The sequence below is a fragment of the Camellia sinensis genome, chromosome 9, assembly GCF_055761805.1.
Source record: "Camellia sinensis isolate YWXY chromosome 9, ASM5576180v1, whole genome shotgun sequence".
Classification (NCBI taxonomy): Eukaryota; Viridiplantae; Streptophyta; class Magnoliopsida; order Ericales; family Theaceae; genus Camellia; species Camellia sinensis.
In genome coordinates this window covers 18,913,535-18,940,250 of record NC_138969.1, presented here as the reverse complement: position 1 = coordinate 18,940,250, position 26,716 = coordinate 18,913,535, and the positions used below count along the sequence as shown (strand labels likewise).

General features: G+C 35.6%; 2 protein-coding genes across 2 annotated transcripts; both read right to left on the bottom strand.

Moving 5' to 3' along the window:
* Positions 1-11,179: 11,179 nt before the first annotated feature.
* Positions 11,180-14,071, bottom strand: LOC114258463 (berberine bridge enzyme-like 8). The gene has a single exon (XM_028198411.2). It carries the CDS (start codon positions 13,032-13,034, stop codon positions 11,352-11,354), a length of 1,683 nt encoding a protein of 560 aa, XP_028054212.2. The 5' UTR covers positions 13,035-14,071; the 3' UTR covers positions 11,180-11,351.
* A 5,819-nt stretch (positions 14,072-19,890) lies between these two features.
* LOC114258476 (uncharacterized) lies at positions 19,891-22,743 on the bottom strand. Its single transcript, XM_082888817.1, has 3 exons — positions 22,735-22,743; positions 22,520-22,607; positions 19,891-20,387 (listed from the first exon to the last, which is right to left on the bottom strand). The coding sequence occupies exons 1-3, from the start codon at positions 22,741-22,743 to the stop codon at positions 19,891-19,893; spliced, it is 594 nt and encodes a 197-aa protein (XP_082744943.1).
* Between the last annotated feature and the right edge of the window lie 3,973 nt (positions 22,744-26,716).

Below are 26,716 nucleotides of genomic sequence, written 5' to 3'. Positions count from 1 at the left end.
CGGTGTATGATCATTCGGGAGCCGGATGAGACGGCCTTGAGAATTTTGAAGAGTCGATTCATGAGCCGTCTGGGGCATTTAAGCCGAATAGACTGATAAATCTACCCTTGCCCCAGGGGGTGCATGATCATTCGGAAGCCGGATAAGGCGACCTTGAGAATTTTGAAGTCGATTCATGAGCTGTCTGGGGCATTTAAGCCGAATAGATTGATGAATATGCCCTTATCCCAAGCGGTGCATGATCATTCGGGAGCTGGATAAAACGACCTTAAGAATTTTGAAGTCGATTCATGAGCCGTCTGGGGCACTTGAGCCGAATAGATTGATGAATCTGCCCTTGCCCCAGGCGGTGCATGATCATTCGGGAGCCGAATGAGATGGCCTTGAGAATTTTGAAGAGTCGTTTCATGAGCCGTCTGGGGCATTTAAGCCGAATAGATTAATGAATCTGCCCTTGCCCCAGGCGATGCATAATCATTCGGGAGCCGGATGAAATGACCCTAAGAATTTTGAAGAGTCGATTCATGAGCCGTCTGGGGCATTTAAGCCAAATAGATTGATGAATCTGCCCTTGCCCCAGGCGGTGCATGATCATTCGGGCGCCGGACGATTGAGGTTTTTTTCAATTAATGAGATTGCCTCGAGGGTGCTGCCTCTATAAAGGATAAGTGAACAAAGGTATAACCTTTATGAGCTTAGTAAACAGCTGACTCCAGCTCTTGGAGGAAGATTTATCATGTGAATGTCGAACAGACTTTTCTTTAACAGCAGAGGGGAAGCGAGGACGCTAACTGAGATGGGCGGAGACATGAATCGAGGTGGTGAACCTTCGCGCACAGGAAGTAGGAGTTCTAGGGATCGAGAGAGGCGTTAGTCTCCTCGACGTCGAAGCAGGTCACCCAGGCGGGACAAGCAGTCACAGGGCAGATCTCTGCAAGTCCAAGTCGAAAGGGGATCTGATGCGAATCCATGACCATTAAGCTTTGCGGTATTTGTGGGGAGCAGACCCATGACAGAGGCGGACTCGATCGTTCGAGACCCAAATGTAGTGGTCGAGTTTGCTCGACAAATTTTTCCTCCTGAGGTGCAGCAGTCAATAGTAGGTCGCCAGGACTATGACGTATTTCGCGAAGGCATTCATGGGGCAGTGAAGGGGCTTTACACTGCCTATGAAATTGGCATGCGGCTGCGCGCTGCCCGTCGAGAATTAAAGAAGAAGGAGGAACGTATTCGAAGTTTGGAGGCTCGCGCGGAGGCAGCTGAGCGTGAGTTAAGGAAGACTAGGGCGGCTCAGGCACAACCCGTCGAGCAGGGAAACCCAATTGTGGAGGAAAGGGTTATTAGTCGGCTCATCAGTGCCACGCTCGCCGATCGTGAGACGGCGAGTATGTTTGCAATGGAGTCTGCGAAGGGGAGGGCCTATGAAAAAGGTTTTCATGAAGGTCGAAAAGTTGGAATCGAAAAGACCAAGGAGAAGCTTGTCGAAGAGGTTTGCCGATGTGAGAATCGTGGATTTAGGCACGGTTGGATCAAGGCATCTCAAGCCGCAGATGCTCTTCGAGCGTCGGGCATTGATTCGGCATCGCCACTCTACCACAGTAAACATTTTTCGTTTTCCGCTTTTGAAGTCGAGAAAAGTGAGGATGAGGATGATGCCGTATAAGAATACGCATTATAAGGTTGAATCGTAATAAAAACTATGTAATTTATTATTGGATTGAATAGAAACGTTCTATTATAAATATTCTGTCGTAGTTCGTATTCGGTATATACGTGTTTCATTTTATTGCATGGATGTTTGAATGAATGTACAAACATTGATCGTATAGTGATACGCCGTCTTATAGGCAGGGTCGGCCCAATCGTGATGGCCGTTTATTCTTGAATGTTGCCACTGTAATTTCAAGAGGCCAAAAGCTAGTCCGTGAAGTGGCTGTGGCAAATTCCAGTGGGCGCGGGGTCTAAATGCTTGGCCGGTTGGATTGATAGCGCTGCCCCTGTCACAGTCAGCGCATGTGTTCCAAAAAGCCGTTCGGGTACCTAGGCCGTGGTGAATGTCAACCGATGTTCGTCTCTTGGGGTTTTGGCGTTAATGAAATTGCCTCGGGGTCACTGCCAGCATTTAAAAATAAATGAAATGGACTCTTCGTGCCAGTGACCTTATTAATATAACGCCATTTATTGCGTGGGGTTACATAATATTGTGGATGTAAAACAGAGTTTCTTTAATCAGCCAAACTCGAACTTTGGCCGAGCTTGATGCCGCAATGGATCGCAGCAGAGAATTCTCTGGTGTGGGAGGTAGGTCGTTAAAAAAGAAACGGGAGGCTCGTCAGCCTTGAAGTCGTCGAAGCAGATGGCCCCGAAAGGAGACACAACGACCGTTGCCCTTAACCTTCCTTGTCTTGGATCTTGGCCTTGACATTGTCGATGGTGTCAGAGGGAGGTCCAGAGATAAGCTGATTAGGGCACGGTTAGATCAAGGCATTTTGAGCCGCGGAGGCCTTCCAAACGACGTGCATTGATTTGGGGCCTCTGCTGTATCAACGTGATTAATTCCCCTTTTCGCCTTAGAAGTTAAAGATAGATATTGTAATGGTCGAACGCAGATTACGTCTATGTAACAACTGCTTGATCAAATAAAAAGTTTTATTTCAAACATTTGCGTCTTACTCTGGATTTTTTTTTTTTTAAAGCTAAGCACCTTATTTCGAATGTTGGCATGTGTTGTTTCGTTTTGTTCGTGCCGAAGGGTGCTCCGAATTCGGAGGTACGATCTACCCTAGGGTGTTATGCGTCAGAGGCGTTGCGAATTCGGAGTCTTAATCGGCCCAAAGACATCTTGAGCCGATGGGGCTCCGTAACCGGCGTTTCGATGCGGAGACTTTAATCGGTCCCAAGGTGTAATGCACCAAAAGGGGGCTCCGAATTTGGAGACTTAGTTTGGCCAATCGTGATATCCACGAAGGGCGCACCGAATCCGGAGTCTTAGTCGGCCCAAAGGTGTCATGTACCAAAGGGGGCTCCGAATCTGGAGACTTAGTTTGGCCAATCGTGATATCCACGAAGGGCGCTCCGAATCCGGAGTCTTAGTCGGCCCTAAGGTGTCATGCACCAAAGGGGGCTCTGAATTTGGAGACTTAGTTTGGCCAATCGTGATATCCACAAAGGGCGCTCCGAATCCAGAGTCTTAGTCAGCTCTAAGGTGTCATGCACCAAAGGGGGTTCTGAATCCGGAGACTTAGTTTGGCCAATTGTGATATCCACGAAGGGTGCTCCGAATCCGGAGTCTTAGTCGGCCCTAAGGTGTCATGCACTAAAGGGGGCTCCGAATCCGGAGACTTTGTTTGGCCAATCGTGATACCCACGAAGGGCGCTCCGAATCCGGAGTCTTAGTCGGCCCTAAGGTGTCATGCACCAAAGGGGGCTCCGAATCCGAAGACTTTGTTTGGCCAATCGTGATATCCATGAAGGGCGCTCCGAATCCAGAGTCTTAGTCGGCCCTAAGGTGTCATGCACCAAAGGGGGCTCCAAATCCGAAGACTTTAATCGGCCATAAGGTGTTATACACCAAAAGGGGCTCCGAATCCGGAGACTTTAATCGGCCCTAAGGTGTCATACACCAAAGGGGGCTCCGAATCCGAAGACTTTAATCGGCCCTAAGGTGTCATACACCAAAGGGGGGTCCGAATCTGGAGACTTTAATCGGCCCTTTGGTGTCATACACCAAAGGGGCTCCGAGAAATAAATTGAGCGACGAAGAAAAATGGTTTGCATTGTAGAAGTGATATATATACAAGTATCAAAGCCCACAGGTCGAGTCAGTGATAGGGTTTACATAAAATCTCTGCTTGTGCCGATTGCGGGGAGCCACGGATTTCTTCAATGCCATGGGCTGTCGAGAAGCGCACAAGCTGATGATAAGTGATTGGAACCACCTTCATAATATGTAACTAGGTTCGCCCCATGATGACATTATACGGCGATGGGAGCTTTACGACCAGGAATTCTACTTCGACCGTTCTGGAGCCCGCTCAAACAAGTAGTATGATCTTTCCTAACGGGTACTCAGGATTCGTACTAAAGCCGAACAATGGGTGAGGCGCCGGAGACAGATCTGACTCGTTGAAGCCGAGTTTGATGAAAGTTTTGTAATACATAACCTCTGAAGTACTCCCTGGGTCTATGAGAATACGTTCAATGGTGAACCGTTTTACGCGTAATTTGATGACCAATGGATCGATGTGGGAGGCTGTTGTGCCGCTAAGATCGGAGTCATTGAAAGTAATTATCGGGGCTTCTCTGGGCCATTCGGTCGGAATACGTTGCTTTTAGGGGATTGGATGCGATTGAATTGTATGTACGGTTGGGGACACAGGCAGGCTGTAGATTATATGGATCACGCCAAGTGGAGGTGAGTCCTGTCTCAAGGCTAATGCCAGGGTTGGCTTTCCCTTTCTCACGTACTGTTGCAGTCGGCCGTCTTGCACCAGTTCTTCCAGGTGATCCTTTAATGCGTAACAGCACTCGGTTTCGTGGTCGTGATCTTTATGATACTCGCACCGCCTATCCCTTCTTCGCGTGTCGGGTGGCCTCATCATCTGTGACGGCCATTTGAAGAATGGAAGGTGTTGGACTTTGGTCATTATTGTAGTGATTGGTTCTGACAACTCTGTGTACTTCTTGTCGGCACGCCTCGAGCGTCTACTGTCGACTTATAGTTGTTCATTCGTCCAGTGGGAGCATTGATTGCTTGATCGGTGAGAATCCCGCCTTTTGTCTCGTTTAGCGCGTTGTCGTGGCTCAGGGCTCGAAGGTGGCACGAAAATTATTGGTTGAGCACTTTCAAGGGGGGCCGTTTTGTTGGACATTTGTCCGGTTTTTATTCTCAAGGCATCATCTTCCACTTTGCAATACTCTTCAACTTTCTCCATCAATGCCCAAACTGTTTTGGGGGGTCTTCTGGTCAAGGAACTGTGAAGAGCACTGTCGAGATGTAGTCCCATTTTGAAGGTGGTGATGGCCATAGAGTCGTTGCAAGTGTCGTCGACGAGGTTGAAGCACTCCCAATAGCGCGCCGAATACGCTTTGAGCGTTTCTCTTGACTAGATCTACATAGCCCAGAGAGAGTCGGCCTGTTTCGGCTGTACCTCGTTGGTGATGAACCTGGCCCTGAAGGATTTCTGTAATTGATGGAAGCCTTTGATCGAAGCTGGCTCCAGCTTGTAATACCACCTGACAGCTAATGGCCCCAGGCTGCTGGGGAATATTCGGCATATGAGGGTTTCGTTGTCTGCATCTAATGTCATGGCCTGCTTGTAGTGACGGATATGATCAGTGGGGTCTGATTTTCTGTCCTAAAAAGTGAATGACAGAGCCTTGAACTTCTTGGGCAGGGCCGCCCTTGCGATCCGTCGGACAAAAGGATAGTGCTGGTCTTCTTCGTCTGAACTGCTTCTTCTGCGCTTGTTCCTCGTATGTAGACTCTTTTCGAAGGAGCTGGAAGTTTTGGATCGTCCCTTCTTGTTGAGCTCCGTGGGTGATGAGTTGGAGTCACTATCGGTCTCCTTTGGTTGGGCTCAAGGTCGTTGTCCACCTGCCCTCGGAGGTCGTTCGGGATCTTGGCTCACGGCTTCTCTGGATTTTGCTACTTCTAGGGCCAAATCTTGATGGAGACGTTCATTTTCAACGATCATGTTCTCCAGCCTTTGTTCATTCTGCTTTGCTTGTTCCATGATCACTCGCATTGTCTCTTGCGCTGAAGTCATTGGTGAGTCGAAGTTCAAGGTGCGTCTTGCAGCGATGGTTTCCTTTCCGAGCATATTTGCTGGAGTGAGGTCATCTCTCTGTGTGGTCTCGTTAGTGGCTATCGGAGGATCTTCAGTCATGCCTACCATGGATGTATTTGAGTATTCCCACAGACGGCGCCAATTGTAGGGAAAGAGGTTTGGAAATACTCTTCAGATCTTGGGAGACGCTAGTGATCCTCAGCTAGTCACTTGAAAAGGTACAAACACTCCGGTCGGGGGTGCCGAAATTAGCACTTCGACGGACAAGTCAGTTCAAACACTCAGGATAGCTTCTTTACTAAGTTAAGTGAAGTGATTCTTACATACCTTTCCCAATCCATTGTTCTTGTATTTATACCTGTTCCTTTTGATCCTCGGGGCCAGGGCCTACTTTTTAATCATTGTCCTTTCTCTTATTCGGCTCTAAGGATCTACACTTATTCGGCATATGTATTGTATTCGGCTTTCCATTCTCGTAGGATACAGCCGATTAATATCAGTCTTCTAAGATACGCACCTTCTGATCTTATCATTTATTTGGCTCCCACAATTATCAATTTTAGGTTGAATTAAGTTTTGAAAACTATTTTAAAAACTTATCACCAAACAAATTTTCTTATTTCACATGTCACATCAAACTTTCAAAACTCAATTCCACATACAATTCAAAACTTTATTCAACACTTTATTCAAAAACCATAACCAAACAAATTTTCTACACTCAAATCATAATTCCACAACTCACAAACTCAAAATACAACTCATACTCTCAAATCATATTTACAAAATTCTACCAAACACAACTTAAAATTTCATTAATTTCCAAACAATCAATTGACATATAACATTCAACGCCATTGAGTGTAAATTTAAGAGTTATATTTTAAATGTCTTAATTATTTTTTACTTTTTATTTACTAAATTATATTTGACATGGGTAAGCCCATAAGGATATGACCCACCACTTAAGGCCCAGTCCATGATTCAAATAGTAAAGCCCAACATTTTTGAAATCCAACATTACACCAAGTACCAATGAAGTCTAAACACTTGGCAGGTGAAGAACTTGTCACATCAGCAAACAAAGATCCTGCAGAGTTATTGCACCACACATCAGCCATTAATGAGTTTCCCTGCAGCACTTATTACGATAACCCTTCACGTCGGAACGGAACAGCCTCACCATGAACAAGGTAAGCTAGAACATAGACTTTCGGCCAACATAACAGCTCGGAGTGGACAAGGAAATGATGAGCAAATGATATAAGCAGACTTCTAAGACAAAGAAATGGTTAAGTTCTCTATCACCATCCTATCTATACATTCTCTTACTCTCATTTCTCTAACTTGCTCGTTGGAGGGTTTGCTGGGGAACTCCCCGTTCCCCACTGAACTCTTGTGCAGGTTTCTCTGTGGATTCGACCCTCGGACAACGGCTTGGGAAGCGTGGATCGATCCAACCCGTTCCATTTGGAGCACCTAATACTAAGTATCATCAATATTAATTAATAAAATAGCATAAAACGGCGGTTTAACCGATTATATATTGATATTTCAAAACTTTTAAAAATTAACATATTATTTGTTGGATTTATTTAATTTTCTTGTAAGATACCTTATTTCACAAAGTTTAATTAATAATGTATTAAAATTAATTTAATACTTTTTATGCATATAGAATGGTCCCGCCGGTGTTTCAAAATGTAGTTTAAAATTTTTTAACTTTTAAATAAATTTTTTTGAAAAAATATAAAAATAAATAAAATAATAATATCACATAAAAAAAATCAAAAACACTAAAAAAATTAACTTTTAACCCCACACTATAGGCCAAAATTCCTAATTCTGCCTTGCAGAGAAAGGAGCGTACTGCAGGCCATCACTTTGGTTCATAAAAAGCACATGAGTGGGGTTATCAAAATTATTAGATTGGAGTTTTTGGGAAGAAAAAAAAAATTAACTTTTAATTTTTTATTCATTTTAGATCATATTATTTTTTATATTTTTTATTTATAAAAAGGATAAAATAAATTAAAAAAATAAAAAAATTAACTTTTTATCAACTTTTCAAAACACTCCATAATAGTCTCTTTGAAACTCTCAAAATTTATGGTAAATTATAAATATATTCCTTACGATTTATTTAAATTATAAATTATTTCTTGTAATTTTAAAAATTACATTATGTCATCTAAGGTTTCTAATTTTATAATAAATAGGTCATTTTATTAATAAATCATCAAATTAATTAATATTTTTTAATAATATTAAAATTTTATTTCAATTAATAATTCAGATAATTTTATTATTGTATAGGTGAACTGTTAAAAATTTCACTTTTTTAATTAATTCTGTTAAATAAAAAATTCTAACAAGAAAATATTTGTAATTTTTTAAATCATAAAAATAATTTATATTTTAAACAAATCTCAAAAAAATATATTTATAATTTATTCCAAAATTTATAAAAGCATCCCCACCGACATGTCTTGACAAGACATATTCGACCAATACATTAATATTCAAAAAAATATTATCATATATAAAATTTAGGATTGTTTAGAATAATCTAAACAATTACACTAGCCTCCGTTTGAAAAGTGGGTTGATTTTTTAGTTTTTTAATTTTTTAATTATTTTAGCCTGGGGCTAAAAAGCCTGGCTTAGAAATAACTTTTTGGCTTTTTAACTTTTTTGACATTTTTTATGAGAGAGGAATGTAATGATTATGGGTTGAATTTGATATTTTGTTTTTTGTGACTAAAATAGTCTTTTTTTTTTTTTGGACTATTTTAACCCCTAACTCACCAAAACCAACTTCCCAAGCTATGCCTTAACAAGTTGTTTGAATTACATTGTTTTTTTATACATGTTTTTATAATATATATATATATATATATACTAAATAAGTAAATTCCAAATACGTCCTTATACCAAAAAAAAAAAAAAATCACAACAACACATAAGTTTTGAGAGGGAAAGATTCACATTAAATCTAATCCAATATTTTTTGTTGATACATAAAAAAGCCAAATAATTATTTCATAATTTCAAAACATGATATGAGATTGTAATTTTATCCGTATAATATACTAATTCATATTTATTAAATAATTAAAAAAAATAAATAATAATTCACTTGATATGTTATAATTTTTTATTAATGGATAATATCATGTTAATATCTAATAATTGATTATTCCTGAAAATTTTACTTGCATGTTCAGTCCCCGTTTGGTTTTCATTTTGAGGCTAAAAAGTACAAAAAGACAAAATAGATTATGTGAGTCAACAAGATAAATTATCACATTCAATCAATAATCGTTATATTTTTTTTTCACAAAAATCAAAAAAACTCAAAAATAAAAACCAAACGAAACTAAAAAGGCCAAGTTAAAAAAGTTTTACACAAAAAAAAAAGTTAACAACAATAGCCAAAGTCATACGAAGCTTTAGTGAGAGAATGAGAAGCCGCATAAATAAGTAATCATTACAAGTATTTAAAAGAATAAGTTATTCTTTCGCATGTGTTATTTTAGCACATTCTCCTATTTAGGTAACAATCATCTTATTTAAGTTACACCATATCTACCATATCATTTCAAACCCAACTCATATTTTAACCTTTTTTTTTTGTTTATAAAAAGTCAAAAAATATACTAAAACCCTTAAATAAAATTATTTCTCTGTTTCAAGACTCCTGATTTTTTTTTTTTTTAATCACTTACAAAGTTGATCCAGCACTAATAAATCCTACTATAATTAGGGTTTTTTTGAAAAAATGATTAAAAGTTGACTTTTACCCTTTTTTTAGACTTTTTTTGAAAAAAAAAAAACTTATAAAATATAAGAGATAATATAATTCAAAATGAATTAAAAATTGAAAAATAACGTGTAATCATCCTCTCAAAATAGCGCTCAATAAAACAACTCTTTCTTAGGATTGATCATAGAGCATTTTACTTCCTCCTCCAAAACATTAATAATTTATGATTAGAGAGGTAAAACAAGTTATGTTACTCGAAGTGGATTAAAAAATTATTTAAAATTGACTCTTTATATAAACGGTAAATTATACTCAAACTCTTGTAATTTGATTCAATTACATTTCACTCCATGATATTTTGGAAATTACATTTCTACTTCAATGGTTAATAGTCTCATTTCACAAGCTTTTCTACTTATATAAAAAGTAACAACTCCTAATAGAAAAATAGAGAAAATTACATTGAAAAAAAAAGTAACGGAAAGAAAATGAGAAGAAAAAACAAAGGAAGTAAAATAAAGTAAGAAAAGAGAGAGTCCATGAGTTCAATATCTTCATTCCGTCTAAATAATTACAATGGCAGAGGGATTAGTATAATTTTTCAAATATCAACCTAAACCTCAATGGGTATAAGTGTAATTTACCGTTATATAAATAAATTGAATTTAAATATATTCAAATTTTGTTAATTTTTAAACCCGACTTGATAAATTTATATATATTATAAAAATTTAAACTAAATAATATTTAGCAACTTATTATTAACTTAAAAGTTGTTTGGGATGATCTAAATAAGTGTATTTTTTGATTTTTTACGAAAAAAATGTAAAATATGAGTTGAATTTGAAGTGATATAGTAGAGAGATGATATGATTTAAATAGAATAGTGATTTTTTAACTTTTTAAATTATGTCAAACTAGGCCTTAATTCAAATTTTTGACCACCTTAACAATAATCAAACAAATATAAAAAAAAATTGAAATATATTTAATGAATTAATGATATTCATACCCTACTTTAAATGTCTTGTACTCTCTTTGTTAGAGATTATAAAAATAAATAAACAAATTAAAAAAATCAGATGCTTAAAGTGAAGTGTAAATATGATTGTTTGTTCCCTTACAAAGATATCTTTGGATTCGAGAATTATGGCCTTGTTTGGTTTGTATTTGAGAAATATGTTTTGAGATAAAAAGTACGAAAATTTGTTTGATTTGGTTTTTTTTCAAAAGATGTTTTGAAAAATTATTTTGAGAGAGAGTTTTGGAAAAAGTGATTGATTTGATGTGTATGAGAGAGAGATTTGTTTGGAAAATTTGTAAACCAAACAAGTTTTGAAAATTTTTTTTTGAAAAATTTGTTTGGTTTGATTAACTTTGAAAACTTATTTGTAGAGAATTTTTCCCAAAATTTGGTTTGATTAATGTATCTTTTTGTTCCTCTGTTGATTATTATTATTATTATTATTATTATTATACTATATGAATATTTGTATCCTAAAGAGGAAGGGAGTGCTACTAGTGAGGCATAAATAATAAAAAATGAAAAAAACATAATAATATTGTACTTGTAGTTTAATTATTTTGATGAACACTAAAACCATACATTATAGTAACAAAAGAGTTTACTATCTAAAAGAAATCATATGATTGAATTTCACGAATATCAAACATCTCAAATTTTAAGATTATTAACTTCAAGTATCCGGATTAGTCGAGTTGCGGCTAAAATGCTCTCTCACTTGATTATCAAAAAAATAAAAAATAAAAAACAATAACACAACAATGAACAAAACTTAAAATAGTATAACCAAAGCAATTAACAAGAAACTAAAACTGTAAGACGCCAAGATCTTATCTCCATATCTACTTTCTTCTGAAGATCCTACTGCTGGAAATGGAGGGATGCTCTGTTCATTTCTGAAGAAATTTTGTGGATCAACCATGGTCTTCACTTTCACCAACCTATCAAGATTACCCTTAAAATACTTCTCCCCAAACACCTTACCTTCACTGTAACTATTCTTCCCATTGTGTGTGATTCCAATATCAACATCTCTGTAGCACAGAAATGATTCTCTAGGGAACTTTGACACAAATGGAGTCATGAAACTGTATAGCTCTCTAACTTGATTCAAATTGTTGTTCTCTGCTGCAACTCCTTCCTCATCCCAATTCAATGAGTACTGGATTTTGAAAATGTTCCCGGCCCGGTGAGGGAACGGTGTCGCGGCCGCCGGGATTTCACCCATTCTCCCTCCATATGGATTGAACACAAATCCAGGTTTTCCCAATTCCATCATCTTGTTCCAAATCGATTCCAACCCGACTTTAGAAATCGGACTTTGGAGATAATCTGATTTTCTTTTCGAAAATTTAGCCGCATAGGTTCTATCTAGCAACACATTTGTGGAGTTGTTTGGGTCGAAATTTGCCCAGTAAAGCACAGATTGAATCCAACTCATTTCCATACAATCCTGTTTTTGCAAACCCAATTCAGGAAAGTCTCTGTTCATCACTGTCATGAGTCTATTTGAATCACCAAGAAACAATGAAATGAACGATGTTCTAATTGTTTTCTTACCGGTTTGTTTGTTAACAATTGGTTGTATAAGAAGCCTAACAAATAAATCATTATCAGTCTTGTTCGCCACGAATTGCCATCGATAAACAATGTCTGTCGCATTCTGTTCCAATGTCTTCTCAACCCGAAAAACCGTTACAGTTTCGGGCACCAGAACAAGCCTAATCTTATACGACAGCACCACCGCAAAGCTGGCGGCGCCGCCACCAGCCACCGCCCAAAACAAGTCCTCACCCATTGCTTTCCGATCCAAAACCCGGCCATTAACATCTACAATTCGAGCATCGAGCACGTTATCGACCGATAACCCGTACTTTCGCAACATGTTGCCGTAGCCGCCGCAGCCGAGGTGGCCGCCGACGGCGATGGTGGAGCAAGCTCCTGCGGGGAAACCGTGGGTTTTGCTGATGGATGCGATTTTGAAGTAGAGTTCGCCGAGGGTGGCTCCGGATTGGACCCAGGCGGTGTTGGTGGTGGTGTCGAGAGAGATGGAGCGCAGGTTGAACGTGTCGAGGATGATGAAGGGGACGCCGGCGGCGGCGACGTAGGAGAGGCCGTCGTAGTCGTGGCCACCGCTGCGGATTTTGAGCTGTTTTCCGGTGAGTTTGGAGCAGAGAACGGCGGCCTGAACGTGGGTTTCGTAGAGGGGGGTGATGATGATGAGTGGTTTTGGGGTGGCGGCGGTGGCGAAGCGGAGGTTTCGAATGTAGGATTGGAGGATGGTGGTGAATGATGGGTTGTTTGGAGCATAGACTATGGTGGAGATTTGGTTTTGTGGGATTGAGTGGTTTGAGAGACATTGAACAAAAGTGTCATAGTCTGAGGCTACCATTGATAGAGGAAGTAGAAGAAGAAGAAGAAGAAGAAGAAAATGTGATGGTGAAGTTTCTTCCATTGTTTGCTTTCTTTGTTTTTGTTTTGTTTTCTTTTGGGTATGGGAAAGATTTGAGAGAACTATTGTTGGTTATGTGCAAACCATGTATATAAAGATTCTATGGTTTGGAGCGGGGTTTACTTTTGGAGTAATTATTCAATGCGGTAGGAGTAATACTTCTATTTTATGGTGGGGGAAGGTGTTGCCGTCGCTGGAATTTCACTCATTCTCCCTCCATATGGGTTGAAGACGAATCCAGTTTTTCCCAATTCGATCTTCTTTTTCCAAATCGATTCCAACCCAGTTTTTGAAATCGGAGTTTGGACATAATCTGATTTTCTCTTCTGAAAATTAGCAGCATAGGTTCGATCGAGCAGGACGTTTGGGGATTGGTTTGGGTTGAAATTTGCCCAGTAAAGCACAGATTGAATCCAACTCATTTCCATCAGGAAGGTCTCCGTTCATCACTGTCATGAGTTGATTTGAATTACCCAGAAACAATGAAATGAATGTTGCTCGAATCGTTTTCACACCCTTTTGTGTTCTACTACTAATTGGCAGAATCAGAAGCCTCATAAACAACCCATTATCGATCTTATCTGCAACGAATTGCCATCAATGAACAAAGCTCTGTTGCGTTCTGATCAAATCCTTTCTCAACCCGAAAAACCGTCAGAGTTTCCGGCACCGGAACAAGCCTAAATAGTAGTGACGATGAGAAGGGGTTTGGGGATGGAGGAGGTGTTGAAGCGGCGGTTGCGGATGTAGGATCGGAGGACGGTTGGGTAGGATGGGTTGCGGATGTCAAGGTTTGACAGTAGGAGGTTGAATCTATGGATGCCCATGGTGGTGAACTTTTCTCCATTGCTTGCTTTCTTGCTTGTTTTGTTTTGTTTTATTTATTTATTTTTCCGTTTTGTTTTGGGTAATGAGAAAATGTGTCCCTGGGTTACAATTTGAAAACATAAAGGAAAATGTCATGTATTTTAAATAATTTATTAAATTTTTTATTAAACTTATCTCATTTTAAAACTTATCTATAAGACCTATCCCATTTAAGCCCATCTTAGGTTTCGTTTGGGAGATAATTTTTGATTTTTTGACTTTTAACTGAGGCTTAAAAATTTTGCTTGGGTTAGTTTTTTTGGTTTTTTTTTTTAATTTTTGTAATAAAAAATGAAACAATTATAATTTTAATATGATATTTTATTTTATTAATTTTTTAATTTATTTTTTTCTTTTATTATTATTAATTTAGCCAAAAAGTCCACGTGCCAAACGCTAAGCCTTACTCTATCATGTAGGAGCTATGGTATACCAAAAAAAAAAAAATGTTTATATATCAATACTTGAAATAAATAAAGAAAATTGTAATTGGGTGGGATCTTCACAAAATATTTATAAATTTGTAAAAATTTATAACTTTAATTACTAAAATTGATAAAATTTATCACTAATTTCAAATAATTTTTGAAAATTTTCGCCAATTTGTGATTTTTCCAAATAAATAAAGGTAATCCTATTTACGTGCAAGTACCATCTGTTAGGGGTGAGCATGGTTCGGATTGGACCGGATTGGGGTAAAACCAGGACCAATCCGTTATCTACGGTTCCTGAAAAATTGGAACCAATCCAATCCGTTTAAATCATGGAACCAATCCGAACCAATCCATTTAAATACGGATTGGATCGGTTTAGAACCACGGATTCACATAATTAAATAACAAAAAAATATATATAACACTTTAATTTCATAAAAATATAAACATAGCGCTATATAAGTTCCACAATAGCAACATCTATTTCTATAATAGCGACATACTGTGCTAAAATTTAAACAACTATAAGAAAACTGGTTTCACCATAAGTATTTAGACTATTACAAATTAAAACTAAAAACTAACAAATAAAAGCAATAAAAGAAGATATTATACGATTTTAGGTTTGAATTTAGATTTTATATAGAATAAGAGAAGATACTATGGGGGAGGATGTATAATAAAAATATATACTATTTGTATACGGTCCGGATCGGTTCCAATCCAGAACCATGGGGTTCAATCTAGAACCAATCCGTGTACTACGGATTTTTAATTTTTCAATCCGGAACCGAACCACGGATTCAAAAAACCAATCCAAACCTATCGGATTGGACTGGACTGGATCGGATTACGGATTTCACGGATTCCTTGCTCAGCCCTACCATCTGTACCATTGGAGATGCCTCGACAATAGTATAAATAAATTATTTATTAGTTTATTTGGATTATACCATTTTTTTTACTTTACGTTAGTAAGTAAAAAAGTTAAATTATGAAGGGAGATTTAATCAAATTCTCTTCATAATAAAATTTTAATGTATTAAAAATAATCATAATTTTTTTTTAAAAGTCCAACATATTATTATTATCAAAATATACTTAGTGAGTAATTTAATATTTTAAATTTTAAAATAATATAATTTTTGATCTAAATATCGATTTTTAATAAAATTAGTATTTTTAGATCATTTCATCAAGATTTATCAAATAAGATTCTTATTGACTATAAAATTCTTAAAATATAAAAAATAAAACAAATTACCTTTGAAATTAACACAAATAATAACATATTATTTTAATTTACTGTAATATTTTACTGTTATATATATGGCCATTGAGACATGTGAATTTAGTTCCCACGTACCATAATCAAATTTGGGCCCAGAAAAAAAAAATATATATATATATATATACAATCATGTTCTAATTTAAATTAATCTTATTCGGAACTTAGTGAAAATAACCAAATGATTTGTATGTGCAGTTAAGCTATCTTTAAATGCAATTATTACAACCCTTTTCGTTGAAACCCTTTTTTTTTTTTTTATGCTTTATCATACTTGAGGAATCCTATTTAAAATTGATGTTCCCCAAAACAAAATTTATATAGGAAAAGTTAGGAATAATGAAAAAAAATTTATAAAAATGATCATGAAATATTTATAATTTTTGGATTATCATAATTAGTGTGTGGTGCTTTATTTTAAGTGTAATTTAAGAGTCACAAAGTTTTTATAATTATTTTCATGAAAATTTTTTTTATGATATCTAACATTGCTATAAATAAATTGTTTCAAAACAGGTTACTAAGAGTATTTCCAATTCACCCTTTATACCTTCACCTTTAAAGGATTTGCACCTTTAACCCATCTTCTAAATAGGGCCGGCCCTCGGGCATAGGCTACAAGGCCATGGCCTAGGGCCCACCAAAATAGATTAAAAAAATAGGTCCTTCCTATTATAATTTAGTGTAATATATTACGTATGTTTTAAGTTTAAAAAAATGGCAAATTACATATACCTCCCTCGAGATTTAGCTAAATTACAGATACCCCCTGAAGGTTATATTTTCATAACAAATTAGGGGGCAATTTGTTATGAAAATATAAATCTCAGGCGGCAATTTGCTATGAAAATATAAACCTCAGGGGGGTATCTGTAATTTTCGAAACCTCAGGGATATTTATAATTTAGCTAAACCTCAAGGGAGGTACATGTAATTTGCCCTTAAAAAAATTTAAAAAAGCTCATACTAACTTAAAATAAATTGATCCATTAAAAAATTGAAAGACTATTCAAAAAAATTAGCATTATTATCAATTGAAAATAGACCCAAAAAAATGGGTTTCTCTTATTATAGTTTAGTCTAATATATTAAGTATATTTTACGTCCAAAAAAAATTAAGGAAGGCCCAAATTAACTTAAAATAATTAATCCATTAAAAAATTGAAAGGCCCATTTAAAATAATTAGTATTGTTATTCATTGAAAATGATTTTACAAAAAAATTAGATTATGCAAGTATGATTGATTTATTTGCTTCGAAAAATACAAGAAGAGTGAGGATCAAGCGATACTTATTAGTTATTGTAATGTAATAATGTAATACTAAGTATTTTTTGTAATTTTGATACAAATCTTTTGTCCTTTACTTTTAAATTTTTTTTCTCATTCAATGGAAAAAAAGTGTGAATGACCCATAAATTTATTAGTTGATTATCGGCTTTGGACCCTGGAAATCTCATGGTCGGGCCTACTTCTAAATCCATCTCTATTTGGAAGGAGAATGGATTGATCCTTCATTTTTGGAAGGAGGATGAAAATAGAGGATCCTCTCTAAAATACTATTCATTTTATATTTTTTATTATATTACAAATAATTTTTAATATGTAAATTTAATTTTTATAAAATTGGCATCATTAAAAAGGATGAAATAATACCTTTAAAATGCTTATAATATTAAATATATTTTACAAAAAATTTAGAATTAAATATTTGTTAATGAACAAAAATTATTTACTTTTTGATGAAAATATTTTCCAAAGAAATCTTTAGAGAAGAAAATGATGATTAATGTTTTAAAAAAATGCCCAACAAGTAAAAAAATAAAATAATAAAATTGTTGTTGACCGATTGACCGACCAGACAGTAACGAGCAAGGATCCTCTCCTTACCTTCTCTACTTCACTTCCTCCTTGCAATGGTCAAGATTCATTTTAAGAGAATTTAATGGTGTAGATCATTCTAAAAAATTTATTTTTTAAATTTTAATAAAGTAATCTGAGCCATTAAATTCTTTTAGGATGAATCTTAGCCATTGCAAGGAGGAACTGAAGTAGGGAATGCAAGGAGAGAATCCTTGCTCGACAGTAACACCCAATCTCGAAGAAAATGAAAGTTTGTGTTTAGAATTTGAATGAATAGTAACATACTTGATTCTTTTTTTTTTTTTGAATAAAAAAATTTATTTTCACCCTCTTGGTGAGAGGATTGGGTTGAAAATACTCTAATGTTGTTATTAAAAACTGATTTGTCCCTATCAATTATGTACCTAGTTGTAAAAATCGTCTTCACAATACAATGGAATTCAAGTAACACTATTTATTAATATGCTTCGTGCACAACAGAAGATTGACTCGCAATACCCAAAATTAAGACAAATAAAATCAGGTTTTGAAATTTTATGTCTACCGAAAATAGAACAGAGAGAAGAAGAATAGAGTAATTTTGAATTCAAGATAATTTCTATTTGAGCAGACTAATTTTTTGGTATTTATTTAGATCATATATCATGATTATTTTCAACAGTGGAGTCTCTCAAACATTTCCCCTCAAACAGTTCAAATTTTAAACTCTTCCAAACAATCATTCACGCATAACTACCAATAACTACTGTTGTGGCAGCTGGTTAATATTGATTAGAAGAATAAAAAGGATGATGATTGCTAGTGTTATCAAGTCACCACATGCTTTGCTTTTTTTTTTTTCTTTTTTTTTTTTCAGTGATGGAATATATTAATTCATCAATTCACTTCTATTTTATGTTTTAAAGTTTTGTGGACAACCGTGACAGGAGTTGATCTGAGAATATTTTTTGTAACAAAATTTTGATTTTTATGGATAAAAACTTAATCTTTAAAATTCTTATGTATTATAATCATTCTTTATAAAAATATGTTCTAAAAATATATAAACATTTTGATGTCGTTTGAGAATTGGGTTGGTTTTTTTTATTTTTTTGACTATTGTAGTCTGGGATTAAAAAGCTTGATTTGAAAAGGACTTTTTGACTTTTTAACTTTTTGATGAGGTGTCTTCATGTTAAATGACCAAACTGCCCTTGAAGTGATTTTTACATGTCAACTCCTTGCCTTACATCCTCCATGTCAGCGTCATTGGACCAGAATTTAATTTAATTTTTTTTTTGTATTAGGCGTATTTTTATGGTTTTTTTTTTAATTTATGTTTTTGTCATTTTTCTTTTTGTATACATTAATTTGTTTTTTTTCTTTAATTTACGCTTTTGTCTTATTTATTTTTATTGGTATATAATAATTTGTTTTTATTTTTCAAAAATAGATTTTTATGTGTTTTATTTATTTGTAAATTATCTGGCAAATGCTAATTTCTGTTTTTATGTTTTTATTTTTTTGGATGAGGCGTATTTTTGTAGTTCTTTTTTTTTTTAATTTACGTTTTTGTCATTTTTTTTATTTCTATACATTAATTTGTTTTTATTTTTTAAAAATAGGTTTTCATGTGTTTTATTTATTTGTAAATTACATGGCTAATGCCAATTTCTATTTTCATGTTTTTATTTTTTTATTTTTTTGGATGAGGCGTATTTTTGTGGTTCTTTTTTTTTTTTAAAATTTAGGTTTTTGTCATTTTTTTATTTTTATACATTAATTTGTTTTTATTTTTTAAAAATGGGTTTTCATGTGTTTTCATTATTTTTAAATTATGTGGCAAATGCTAATTTCTGTTTGATTTTTTTTTTATGAGACTTATTTGTGTGGTTCTTTTTTTTTTTCATTTACGCTTTTGTCAATTTTTTTTTATTTGTATACATTAATTTGTTTTTTGTTTTCAAAAATGGTTTTTCATGTGTTTTCATTATTTTTAAATTATGTGACAACTGCTAATTTATGTTTTTTATTTTTTACTTGGTTTGTTTTTTTTTTGGAAAAACGTTTTTTCATGTCATTTATTTAAAATGATGTGAAAAATCATATATTGCCGTGGCACATGATAAAAAATGTTGTTTGTTTTAGCTTTTTGTTGTTTTAAACAAGTCTTTTTATGTTTTTAATTGACGTCGCGCATGATAATTTTTGAATTTGTTTTTTTTTTATTTTTCTTATTTGTTTGACCTTGTTTTTTTTTTTCGAAAATGCTTTTTTCTGTGGTTTTTGGTTTTTCAAAGTTAGGCACGTCACGAACTGAAAGGGATTATATTCCCGTGTAAACATATACATATTGTACACGATAATATAGTTGAATACAGTCTGGTTGTGTTACTAATGTTTGAACCCTACGAATATTATGTGGATTATTATATATTTTCTAACGTTCCGTTATTACGCAAGTACACTAACTTGTCGCGTATGCGAAGTCGCGCCAATGCCATATGCGGGTCCTCATCCCCAACCATTAAACCATCCTCGTCAAGTTCAACTTCTGGTATGGCATTTACTATTGTCATAGCCTCTTCCTTGTCGCAGATTGGGTGAATAGTTGTTGGATTACCTGTATTTCGCCGTATATAATTATGTAATGACATTGACGCACTTACTAACAAAACTTGCACATTTGCAAAGTCATACCGAGGCATGTCTCTAATAAACCAACATCGATTTTTCCAGGCACCGAAAGTGCGTTCCACCACGCTGCGTAACAACGAGTGCACTTTGTTAAATAATTCCCTTGGGGTTTTTGCCGTTCTATTCTGTTGACTACTTCGGAATTGTTGTTGGTGGTAACGGCTGCCTTTGAAATGTGCTAGGTAAGCTACCTGGTTTGGATAACCAGCATCGACAAGATAATATTTGCCTGCAGACAGTACAAGAATTTATGACACGAAAATCGACATTGTGCTTCATTTTCAAGTAACGATGTTTGCCGAAAAATTATACCTCCATCGAATTTTCAATGCAATGTGTTACCTTCTTCAGGATATGGAAATGTGACATTGTCATTTGTTAGTATCTCGTTAAAAATGCGACTATCGTGCATACTTCCTTCCCATCCGCACGAAATGAAGATGAAACACATGTCAAAAATTCATGCGGCCATGATATTTTGCGTGTGACGGTATTTCCTGCCGAAATATGTTGCCGCATCTGGCCCTGTAACCCATGCACTTGCATGTGTTCCGTCTATGGCTCCAATACAGTCCTGCCAACAACCCAATTGTATTGTTACTCCTACGGGTACATGTAATGATTGTTTTCATATGTCACGTCCACTTAAAAATAAAAACAACATAACTGGACTTGGCACAAATAACTGTTGGAGGTTTAGTCAATAGTATCTTGAACGGTTGGTATTTCCATTTAGACCGCACGTATGGATGTATACGATGCTGACTATATGTGGGCCAACAATGAACAACAGTGAACTCTTTCATGGAAATTAATACGTTATGCCGTGCCGAGACACAGTCTCCCCCGAATATTGGAACCGTTCTTGGATTTCCCAATTTTGCTTTCCTTTCAACACGTGAATAAACATTGCAACGCTTTCTTCAACAGCTAATCTATGTGAACGTTGCGGTACTTGTAACCCAAAATCATTTACTAATGTCTCACATAAAGCGGCAAAAACTTGCTTCGGCATGCAAACATTTTCCTCAAATCGACTTATATGGCCCACATATAGTTCGGATATCCATGCATGCCCGGTCAATATAGAAGTGCGACATGGTGTTTTAGCCATGTGTTTTTCATACCACTCTTTGATATACTGGCATGCTTGTAGAAATGTCTAGTTGTTTTGTTGTTACAGCTGTATGGCCATTTGATTAAGCATTTTCCTTAAATCGTCATTGTTGCTTCCATCCCAGGGATTCATCACATCTTGGTTCTTGCAAAACCTACAACAGTGGCATGGTTTCAATCAGTTTGCACGTGATGCATTGACTCAAATGTAATAACAGTTTGCAATTACAGAGTGCCGACATAATTCTTAATGTAACAAATTTGCGTCACCAATTCCATTACTAACGCGTTACATTTCATATAACTGCACGTACAATGACATGAATTAAACAAATAGTGAACCTGGTTTTAATTGTTTAGAGGGGGACCATTAACACAGACACAACCACAAAAGAACCACAACAAAATAAATAAATACAAAAGCACCACACGCAGCCCGTTGTTGCACATTTTATTCCCAAAAATAAAATTCAAACACATGGAGACTATTCCATCCCAAAAAGACACACAACCATTATTCCATCCTAAACTCGGAAAAACATGCCAACCTTTGTTCACCATAACTAGCCAAAAAAAAAAAAAACTGAAAACAGTTTAAAACATACACACAACCATCCTGTTTTAGTATAGTTCCAATAATAACTTGAATAAAAGTTTTGCAACGCAAGAGAAGGGTAGGCATCTTCAGCATTACACCGCTATATCACATCCGGCAAGCCCCAAACAGGTTCGCAAACGGCGCTGACGTAGTACAGTGGAGCTGCTTCTGTGTAAGCCACCCTACAATGTGGTCGTCATCAGGCTGGCACATCATCACCTCCCGATAATTTGCGTTATCCATAAGTGTCGAGGCAAAATGAAATAGCGGCGTACCAATAAGGGATGGAATATTCGTCAGCCGATGCATGTACTCCGAAATTGTGTGCAGTGATTCATTACATGTGAGGTGCCTCATCATTACCTGCTGATTCTAGGTACAAACCACATTTGCTAGATTGTTCATGCTTTCTGCAATAACTGACGCTCCATTTGTTGCCTTCTTCGACTTTGAAACACTTGTTGATGGCGTCTTTCTCATTTTTCCCTTTTCAGCCGGAACAGGTTCGAGTGAAGAATTTGAATCGACGTCCTGTACTCCTCGGGGTATCGTATCAGCAAATGGTTACACTCCCAAACTATGCACAAAATCAGACGAGTCATCGGCAGCTTCAGGAAGTTTCTCTCCCGGGGTCCAATGGTGCTTACCAGTCATTGATGCCCCGGTAAAGACCGTCTCCATCAAGTCACGATGTTCCAAAGTTTTTTTCCTGAACTTGGCACACTCCTTGTTTATCTACACAATTGGAGATTTATGAAACTATAAGATGTTACATTTCATATAACAAGTAATGCAGTTAACGAAACAAAGGTTAAATTTACTGGTAATAGACAAAGATGAAACGAAACAAATATGTACTTACCGATTCCATCTTGTCCCACCACTCCTCAGATGCCTAAAACATACCAGTTTCGCTGTCAAACCCTATCCCTGACACTCCTTTGCTTGAATCCATCAACTTTGTCCACGCTTGCCACTCTTTTTTCAGACTCGTGTATTTCTTCTTCAACTATTTGAGGCTATGTTTTCTTCCTTTTGTTTCTCAAATTTTCATGCCAAAGACTTGTACCCTGCTTGGCTGAGGACTAGGAATGGCCGATTTCCTTTTGTAATCTCATTTGCAATCAACTGCAGGAAAATTTAGATTGAGTCACTATCCCATGAGGCCTTGTGGCTGAACAGAGTCTATGTCTCTTCAAGACTGTTTGACTTCTCTATCACAATGCCTTTGCTTTTGGAATGTGTACGCGGAGAAGTACGTATGAAAGCCATTACCAACAACGATGCAGCTAACTAATGTAGCGTTACAAAATATCACCATTACATATTTGGTTGTTATATACAAACGTATAAGCCCATAGCAGAATAATTTAAATTGGTTACACGATGCACAATCTATGCCCATGAACAATAAACAGACAAATAGGATGGTAAATTTCATAGCATATAACCATTGCACAGTAATAAAATACATAAATAAACATGCAACTGAGCGGTGGACATAGTTATGATAGTCATTAATACGTCTACCATTTCCTAGTGGAGGAACGCAAAACAAGCTTATAGCCATACAAAAAGATACTAACAACGTACTAACAACCTCTTAACGTTCCGAACATGCCAAAAAGTCATCCTAATGTTCCTTACGTACGCAACAACAAAATGACAACGACAATGCATAGCACAGACACAATGGTCTTAAGGAGATGCAAAGATTGTTGAATGTGTATGACATCATCCCGCAATTGCATAACAATGTCGTTTCTGGATGACGCATAGTTCGTGCTCTCTCGCCTTGGTTCTTCGCACCAACCAATCCAACTGACACAGGGCTGATGAGTGGAAATTATGAAACTATTAGTCAATGGGTTCTTAATGTTCATGCAGTTATGACCGGTAATGAATTGGGCACTCACCACAGGGCGGGGACATGCAAAGTAGGGACGCCTTGGATTTTTGGTGCACCTTGAAATCTTAACAATGTAGAGACCATGTCCACAGGCACACATTTGACGTGGCCATGTACTGGAAGTTACACTAGAGGTAAATGAAGCCATGCTATGTTTGACAAACATTCGAAAGTAACAATGAATCATAGCAGTAATTAGTTTATGATATCCATATTTCAGGTTAAACATGAACTCAATACGCTGATGCACAAGTTTCATAGGATGGGTTTACAAACTCATTATTTTATTCATTTTATGTTAAAGAAAAACAGCATACCAGTTATGGTTTCATTGTCAACATGTTTGTAAAATGAAAATTTTAAACTAAAATAATGACAAATCCCCACATTATATAAACTGGATATTTTACTTCCTCACATTATCACATTCAATTAAAATTATGCCAAAGGTCAAGCACTGAAATGTTTTTTTTACATTTATGATAAATATGTCAATGAAAACAAAAATCAACTACTTTATGCCATATGCAATCGAGTGCTCCAATGGCAAGTTTACATTCATGAATCCACAATATAATAATAGTGTAGTTGAAGTTCCATACATTTTCTAATAACAGTTTGAAATGTCCTGTGTAATAAGAAGTGAAGTTGAATAACCACAAAAAAAAAATCTCATATATATGAATGAAGCCACATATGAAAACAGATTTTTTGAAGAGACATGGAGACATTCTCAATCAAAGGAAGTGGTGTGGACATTTGGGTTTAGGAGAGGTTTGTAGGACTGGAAAATTGATTCTATACTTACGTATGTGTCCAACAATTTTAGGTCGGTTACATGAAGCTTGTTTTACCATCCTACTCAATCAAAGCCTTCAAAGGCCATAATCTTAGTTAAACCACAAGCTAATATGCCTTTCTTTATTATCTCAAACCAATTTAATTTGTTCTCCCTCATCTCCCAATGTTACCTTAAATGTAGATAATGTCACTCTTTTTCATCTCCTAAGCAACATGATTCTTGTGTCATAACAATGAAATTGATTACATGGCAGCCTGTGTTGAAATGCTATACGATTGTTCAGTTCAAAGTAAGATCAAGGCATGATGATGTGGAGACTTTCTCAGATTTATGACGACAAAAGCAAAGGGTTTTACTCAGATTTAAGATTATTATCAATACATAAAATTAGATTTCAGATTTCAGCAAAAAAATTGATTACAAATTCCAAATTTCATAAACAAAAATCAGAAAAAATCACAAATTCAGAATTCATAATTCAGGAAAATCATATTGCATTCACCATTCACAAATCAATAAACACTTTGATATGAACTTTTTTTTTTCTGTAATGAGAATTATAAGAAATCAAATAAAGAATTTACACAACTCAAATTTGTTTGTAAATTCAGATTTTTTTAAGACACATAGAGACATTCTGAGATTTATGAAGATAAACGCAGAGGGCAAATTCAGATTTCAGATTTCAGCAAAAAAAATTGATTAGAAATTCCAGATTTGAGGAAAAAATCAAAACAAATCAGAAATTCAGATTTCATATTTCAGAAAAATCAGATTTCATTTTCAGCATTCAAAAATCAATGAACACTTTGATATGAATTTTGTTCTTTTTTAATGAGAATTATAAGAAATCAAATAAACAACTTACAAAACTAAAATTTGTTACGAAGACATTCTAGATTTATGAAAACAACACTGAAATTTGTTTAAGACACATGGAGACATTGTTTTTGTAAATTCAGAATTTTTGAAGACACATGGAGACATTCGCAAATTAATGAAGACAAAAATTTAGATTTCATATTTCAGCAAAAAAATTGATTAGAAATTCCAGATGTCAGGAAAAAAAATCAGAAAACATCAGAAATTCAGATTTCATATTTCACAAAAATCAGATATCAACATTCAGATTTCAGATTAGGCATAACAATCAGATTTATGAAGATAGAAATTAAGATTTCAGATTTTAGAAAAAATCTGATTAGAAATTCCATATTTAAGAAAAAATTAGCAGAAACAAAGCAAAAAATCTGAATTCAGAAAAATCATATTTCATAAATACAGATTTCATATGTGAAGAACACCTCAAATAATTGTCAAAAAAAATGTGTTTTCACAAATCGGCCGTGACGACTAGTTTCCATGACTGAGCGTCCATCGGAGTGAGGTTTTGCAGTGAGTGCGAGAGATATAACAGTGGGTTTCCCATAGTGCAAACCGAAATGAACAAAATGTAATCCAAATTTTGAAGCAGCAACAACAATGGGTTTCAAAGATAAATCGACCAGATCGGGTTCGAGGATAGCCTATTATGCAAACAAACCCCCAAAAAAAACAAAAAAAAAAAAAGAAGGTAAAACCAACCATTACCTCAAAATCGGTCGTGTTTGAGAGACTGAGGATGAGGGTCGCCACCAATATGAACTCCGGTGGTGTTGGCCTGTCAGAAGTATCACTGTGGTTCTTCCCCGAGCAGCGCTGTTTAGATCGCCTCCTTTAACGAGTGGCTGTGGATGACCTAACTAGTGCGAAGTGTATGTGTGTGGGGGGTTAGAGACTGTGCTACTGTGAACACAGTGCCAAGGGTAGTTTGGTACTTTCACCCCGCCTTGTATGTAAGTCATGCCCGTGACCCCATTTTGTCGTTTAGTGGCTAATTTAGCCTATTTTGGACTATAGTGGCTATTTTAGCCCAAAACTCTATTGCCAAATGGAGCTTTTATGTCATATAATTGGGTTTGCGTTGGATATGAAAAACGATAGGCCAACTTGCGTGACTTGATCATAAGTAATATTATGAAATTATTCTTAATTTTTTGTATAACCATTAATGTTTGATCATAAAAAATGAACTTTAAGGTTTTACACTGCACTTCTTTCTTCTTTTGCATATCAATGCCGATCAAATAAGTT